The sequence below is a fragment of the Engraulis encrasicolus genome, chromosome 11 (genome assembly GCF_034702125.1).
Source record: "Engraulis encrasicolus isolate BLACKSEA-1 chromosome 11, IST_EnEncr_1.0, whole genome shotgun sequence".
Lineage (NCBI taxonomy): Eukaryota > Metazoa > Chordata > Actinopteri > Clupeiformes > Engraulidae > Engraulis > Engraulis encrasicolus.
The window spans coordinates 14833598-14841097 of NC_085867.1; the positions used below are offsets into that span (position 1 = coordinate 14833598).

General features: G+C 42.8%; 2 protein-coding genes across 2 annotated transcripts in view; one reads left to right on the plus strand and one right to left on the minus strand.

Annotated features, from left to right (window-relative positions):
- Positions 1-2359, minus strand: part of slc4a5b (solute carrier family 4 member 5b) — a 96692-nt gene extending 94333 nt beyond the window's left edge. The window contains exons 1-2 of the mRNA XM_063209981.1: positions 2190-2359; positions 408-571 (exon numbers count right to left, since the gene is read on the minus strand). The gene's annotated coding sequence lies outside the window, so the exon portion shown is untranslated. The remainder of the gene's footprint in view (positions 1-407; positions 572-2189) is intronic.
- LOC134457939 (substance-P receptor-like) overlaps positions 1268-7500 on the plus strand; it is a 16709-nt gene continuing 10476 nt past the window's right edge. Inside the window, exons 1-2 of the mRNA XM_063209984.1 lie at positions 1268-1860; positions 2782-2976. Coding sequence (XP_063066054.1) covers positions 1457-1860; positions 2782-2976 — 599 coding nt within the window. The 5' untranslated portion in view covers positions 1268-1456. The remainder of the gene's footprint in view (positions 1861-2781; positions 2977-7500) is intronic.

Here is a 7500-nt window from a genome sequence, read left to right on the forward strand (position 1 = left end):
ACGCACACACACACACACACACACGCACACTTGCTTTTGCACTCTTTCTTCACACCCCTTCTTCCTGCTGTCTCGCTCTCTCCTTCCCTTTCCTGTCTCTATCCCATTATCCCTGCAGTAGCAGAGGTGGATTGGCAGCCATATTGATTTTGGCTTTGCCATTTACCCATGTTCTCCCTGCAAATGAAGAGCCCTTTGGCCAAAATGCTATATACACATTTTCAAAAAGATTCAAACATTAAAGGCTTTTTAAAAATACAATTCAATGGATTTTATAGTAAGGGCCAATGTGACGTGGCGTGGGTTTTAATGCAAGGAACAAGTTGCACTTTTGGATTTTCGGCATCATTCATTTCTTCACAGGTTGTTGTGCTAAAAGGAGGTGAGGGCGAAACTTTAGGTCTTACCTTACAGACTCAGGTGTGGCTCTGTCCTTGTACTCTAGCCAATTCCAAGTGAGACAAGTTGGTGACGTGAAAAATGGGCTCCCATTTCCTCACCGTCCGTTTTGATCACTCGTTTCGGTGTTGTTCTCGGACCAGTGAAGCTGGTTTCTCTAGAAAGAATTACACTGAAAGGCAAACACAAAATGAAACCGTCAGACTTTAATTGAAGATTTAATGAGGAATGGTCACTTGGGTGTGTGCAGTGTTGCCTTGTGTATTGTTTGTCAATTTGTGGTTCAGAGCAGGGTAATGACAGAATGAACCAATCATGGTTGATATGACCATATCATTTATGCATAATGACATTGTAGTAGCCTACATTCTGTACATGGGTAGGCGATGCAAACACATTAAGGTGTGCATTGGTTTTAAGTAATTCACTGGTGGGGACAACAAAATGTGACTGATATCCAATATGAAAAACAGACTGATCATACAATCACTTGTGACAGTCAGAGTCTTAAGCCAATACATTGCGTATATTTGGTATAGTTCATAAAAAAACCTATGTGCTGTAGTTCAGCTGTCCTCAGAAATAACAAATAGAATTATCAATTCTTAACGACTGTATATTTTAGGAAAATAATTTGCTGCAACCCCCCCCCCCCCCTCCGCTGTGTGTGTGTGTGTGTGTGTGTGTGTGTGTGTGTGTGTGTGTGTGTGTGTGTGTGTGTGTGTGAGAGAGAGAGAGAGAGAGAGAGAGAGAGAGAGAGAGAGAGAGAGAGAGAGAGAGAGAGAGAGAGTGTGTAACATCCCTGGCATGTGCTATAAATGCCATCCCCGTGTGTCTCTGCGTTCCTGAACAGTGGCTAGCGTGCTCAAACCTCTCCACTCTCCATTGAGCACTGAGTGCCACGCGCACTCGGATTACAGTTGTCTTCAAACATCCACAGATGAACTGGAACTGCACTTTTGCACGCATATTCTTTGCATGGACCTCTATCAGTTTAAAGTATTTTAACTAAAACTAAGAGGAAAAAGCCAGCCAAACAACAACAAAAATCAAGAGCATGGATCCACTCTACACGCCAACGGATTTCCTAAACGACACCATGGAAAACAATTCTTCCAATTTAACGGATTTCTATGATAACCGGTTTGCCCAACCTGCGTGGCAGGTCGTGGTATGGGCAATTGCCTACTGCAGTATAGTACTCGTATCGGTGGTTGGGAATATTGTGGTGATCTGGATCGTCCTTGCGCACAAACGGATGAGGACCGTCACCAATTACTTTTTGGTCAATCTTGCCTTTGCCGAGGCATCGATGGCAGCTTTTAACACAGTGATTAATTTTGTCTACGCGATGCACAACGAGTGGTACTTTGGGATGGGGTACTGTCGATTCCACAACTTCTTCCCAATTGCCGCAGTCTTCGCAAGTATTTACTCAATGACAGCTATAGCCCTGGACAGGTGAGTTTGTGTATTTTCCATTGCACTAGTCAAAATCCTCAACTACTAAGTGAGCTTCACAAGTTTCATTCAATGGGATTTTTTCTGACTGGCGTTCACAAACACGCTTTTAGCCAGAAATTCTGTGAATGAACGTCCACAGGTGTGCATTGGTCTCTGCTGTCCGGTGGCTCCCAGCTGCAATTCGGAACCACTTATTTCACAGAGATACATGCTGTACAATAGAGAGTACAAACCAGGAGCCAACTATAGAACAATTACATTAAAGAAAATTTGAAGTGACTGACAGCCCTACTACTCAGACTGCGTGAAGGGATAGAGAAGTTCACCTCATCGCGTCTCCTTGGCGCCTGTGTCAACCTCTGCGCGGGCTGATTGATTACTACTGTCCAAGGTCCCTGATTGATTAATCTACTGAGAACAGGCGACACGAACGTTTACTACATGTATATCAACGATAAACTACATGCATGTCCAATATCGCAAAGGTGGCAACTGGTCAATTCTGAGCTATACACAGCAGCAGTCTAGTCTCGCGCACGCCTGTTGGCTGATTCGCTGCACGAGCACAGGGCTGTCACTCTGAAGCCACGAGCTGCACATGTGCTATTAAGAAACGGCAATGTGTGGTTGACACATCAATTTATGCTTAGGCAATGTTGACTTAAACTACTCTGTTCTCACAAACCGCACTTGTGCTTTTTGTCATAATACAGTAGGGGCCTACATTCTTGCTGAGTAACTTGAATGGGCAAAAAGGACAACATAATGCCCCCCACCCCCCACCACCCTTTCATATATAGACTATGAAATAATCTGAAGCTGCAGCAAAAACAAAAAATCTACATTGTTAGCCATATAATTAAAAAAAAAAAAATCAACTGACACAGCTAGGCTTTGTTCTTCCGCTCACTCCCGCAGGTACATGGCCATTATTCACCCCCTCCAGCAGCGCCTCTCCTCCGGTGAGACCAAACTGGTGATCGGGGTGATATGGGTCCTGGCTCTGCTCCTTGCCTTCCCTCAGTACTACTACTCCACCACCTTGGACATGTCAACTCGCACCATCTGCTACATAGAGTGGCCCGAGTATGAGATATGGGATTTCAAGCTGACGTGAGTATTGCAATGTGGTAGGCTATTGAAAGAGAGAGCTTGTGTTTTCATACTCAAAGTCAAAGTGCATTTCATTGTACAAAATGTACTGCAGTGTCCTTATAGATGTTATTACAGAAGATTGACATTTTGTTTCACCAGACTCCAATGTGCAGTTAAACTAAAAATGTTGTTGAAGACATTTACAATAATCACACACTGACACACACACACTCACACGCAACACACATGACCCGTCATCGGCAAAGGCCCAGATTACACACTACCACAAACCTTTTTTCTTCTTCTCCTAATGGCTGCAAGATATCAAACCTCATCTCAGACGGCCAGCAGTGATTGCCCTCCTCTTACATATGCACGCTGATGTCAAATGGGCATTGAAGCAGTATTTTTAAATCAATGGGCTCTTTTTAAAATTCCCCTTTAGTCATTTGTACCTTGCTACTGACGGCAGGGCAATTATGTAGATTGGCCCGATTGCTGGCCATGAAATTATGCCATTGAAATTCTGCTCATGTTTGCAGGGCAACACGACACATAAGGTCAGACATGTACACTTGTATGCTCTTACATAGATCAAATTAGATTGCGTGTAAATTACCACCTCTGTGAAAATATTCGACTAACTACTCACATTGGTATGACCAAGAAGTGCATTATATATGGAGATCTACAGAGTTGTAAAACATACCTTGTATAAGGTGCTGTGTGGTCCTGTGAATGCATAGTTTTTAAAAGAGTAAGTATCAAGTTAAGTCAAGTCAGCTTTTATTGTCAGTTTCTTCATATGCACACAGGCCATACAAGGAAATTGAAATTACGTTTTCTCTCTATACCATGAAAGGACATAGACATAGACAGGACTGACATTTACAGACTGACATCAAAGTGCAAGAGAGGACAAGTAACAGTGATGGTCCAATACCAGTAAAGTGATGAAGTAATAAATAATACTGAGCATTTAACATTGGTGAGTGACAGCGACGGACCAGTGATAACCAGTAACAATAAGTGATAGAGTAATAAATAACAATTTAACATTTAACATTGAACATTGAACATGTAGGGGAAGAAGAGACGACAATAACAGTACAGTAGTAATAAAATAGAGGAATACAAATCATTCAAGGCTATGCTGTACTACACATGAATATCCCACCTCACTGAGGCCAGGTGCAGGACAAAAGCGTATGCCTATCTATCACAGAAAGAGTAGAAGCCCGCGGCACACACTGAAACTCCAACCAAATAGTTCATTTACATATTTGGTTGGAGTTTCAGTGTGCAGCAGTGATACAGTCAGTGGTGTGCAGGCTTCTACTCTTTCTCTGATGGATACATGTTGACGGGCCCGGCCTTGGCTCATGCGGTTAGGGCATTGACTGTTGCATCGGGGCCTCAGGCTCAATGCCGTCCCAATTTTGGCTTAGATTCTCTCTATCCCACTCACCTCCTGTTACCACACAGTCCTATCGAATAAAGGCATAAAAAGCCCCTAAACTTATTTCTAAAAGGAACATAGACTATATAAAGTTGCCCCCACTGTCGGCCAAGGCAAAGCAACTTTAGGGAGCCCTTTCCCCCATTCAACATCCTGATTGCAGATGAGAAAATGACCTTTTGTTAGATATTGGCCTCATTAACATGATGTTATTAATTCGAATGAAATAGTTCTGTTGAGTTTTCATTAGGGGTGGGTATTGGCAAAGGGTTCACGATTCGATGCGCATCACGATACACATGCCACGATGCGATTCTATCACGATGCATTGCGATTCATGTACTACTGTCATGCATTGCGATATTTACTTCAGTAAATGTGTAAAATATAGCTTATTTGTCAGTTGCTGTGTAGCTTTCTTAAGTCAGTTCATTCTATTTAAGCATTCTATCATCTGGGAGAGAGCTTACATCACAACAGAAATATTACCTATTCTCTACTGAACAAAATAACCCGTGGCAAATCGAATTTTATTGTTATCAAATAATCAATTGTCATGAATCCATGCAGTATATTGAGAAAATAAGTATCACGATACCTTGTCATGAATCGATGCATTGTATCGTGAGAGTAAGTATCGCGATGCGTCGATATGACGATTATTTTGCACACCCCTAGTTTTCATTGCACTTTCCTTTAATTCCGAATGTGAAGTGTTTACACTATGTTTTCAAAGCGGAATTAAGTTTTAATCTGAATTAAATTGAGTTTATTCTGAATTAATTGTCTCATGTAAACAAGGCCATCGAATCAAACTTTGATAATCAAAGATGTCTCGCCTCGCATCACGAGGTCACAAGCAACAGGAAAGGTCGGGAGCTACTAGAGTAGTTTGACGTCTACCCAGGGGTGCATTTCTCGAAACCATAGTTGGTAACTACATTAGCTACTTTGTTGTTTACAATGCAATTTCCCATTGGCAACTACTGAAGTTGCTAAATGGCTAGCAACTACTGGTACGCTTTTGAGAAATACACCCCAGGATGTCAGCTCCTTGTCTTCAGCTGAGTAGACACAGCCATTATCAGGAGTTTGACTTGTCCCTTTAAGGATATCCTTGGCCAAATGTCAACAGGTCTCTGCTTGTTTTTCAAAGACATAGACAAATTGCAAAATTTGTCTTGGGTCATATTTGTTTTCCTGAAAGTGTAAGCCAAGGTGGACATTGTTATGGCTAGTGGGTGGTCTGGCCTGTTAACCTTCGCTGTGTATATACATATTCAGCCGTCATGATTGTAATCAAATTACAGGGGCCATGCAGGACGCCACCATTCCTACACACACAGACACACACATAGGCTCTCTCTCTCTCTCTCGTTTTCTGTCGGTCAGTCGGACTGTCTGTCTGTCTGTCTGTCTGTCTGTCTCTCTCTCGCTCTCGTTTTCTGTCTGTCTGTCTGTCTGTCTGTCTCTCTCTCTCTCTCTCTCTCTCTCTCTCTCTCTCTCTCTCTCTCTCTCTCTCTCTCTCTCTCTCTCTCTCTCACACACACACACACACACACACACACACACACACACAGAAACACACACACACCATATGGTTCCCATAAGCATTCCACAGAGGGCCAAATTGGACAGGTTGTCCAAATGCTCCCATAATGATACGCATCCCTCAGAAGCACCCCTTCTAATGTGAATGACCCATCTGAGCGCTATTGCATTGACTCACGCTGGCTTGAATCATTGACCCAATGTTCCACATTAGCTGCATTGGCATCGGATAGACAGGCATGCAGATTTCACCGCAGGTCACATGCAGGTGGAAAGGTAGGCCTCGGTAATTAGCCTGATTATCATCGACGTTCAAATCTCTTCGAGACTTGGTCTGACCAGGAGCATAGCAATTAACGTTTCCCAAACGTTTCCCAAACGGCATGGTTGACCTGCCTCCCTTGGTTTGCTTATGGTTGTGTGCTTATCAACAAAGTGGGAGGAGTTCCAGTATTTGCGGGAATTCAGAAAGTACTTGCATTGCTCTTGACCTGACTAGTTGCAACGCTGAAAGTGTTGCGTCACTAGGAGGGCACAGTCTGGCTACTTGGTAGTAGAGGTTGATCAGAATGTGATATTGATTGCTGATATTTACTGCAAGTAATAGTGAGCAGATGGACATAAGCTGCCTTTATTTATTTATTTATTTATTTATGAAGTGGAGTGAAATACAAGATAATTCTGTGCCGGTATTTTGTAGACATTTTTTAGGCATTTGTAGGTTTTATTTCCTGAGATATTGAATATTGAATGTTGCATGCATTGCATTGAATGAGATGTTGAAACAGATGTTGTCCTCTTCACACACACACACACACACACACACACACACACACACACACACACACACACACACACACACACACACACACACACACACACACACACACACACACACACACAAATGGAAAGTGTCATTGAATATTGAGTATTGTCATTGAATATCGGCCATTAATGGCAACACCCATAACAAGGTGTGTTGTGACTGTTCATGAAAAGTTAGGGATAGATGGCGTACAGGGGAAATGCAGTCATAGTAGCTGTTACTTTACGCTACTAATATTGTTTGATTTTCCATTAATCTAGTTTACATTGATCTATTAATCATACAAGTGTCCCTTTTGTTCGCGACCCCCCCTTCAGTACCTCCGCGACCCCCATAGGCGTCCCAACGCCCAGTTTGGTAACGACTGCTTTACACTAATTCACTTCCAAATAATTCACCCTATCTTAATTTTTTTCCTGAAAGACAAATGTCTCTAACCTGGCACGCACACGCACACACACACACACACACACACACACACACACACACACACACACACACACACACACACACAGATGGAGAGTGTGATTGAATATTGAGAGGGCCATTAGTGGCTTCACCCATAACAAGGTGTGCCGTGTCGGGGCAAAGTAATTCGGGGGGGTTGGATGAGTCAGTGATCCCGCTGTAATGAGCACCGGGGCCACACATACAAATAGACACTTTGAAACTTTCATGCTTCTGAGACTGGGGGATTCATGAATGT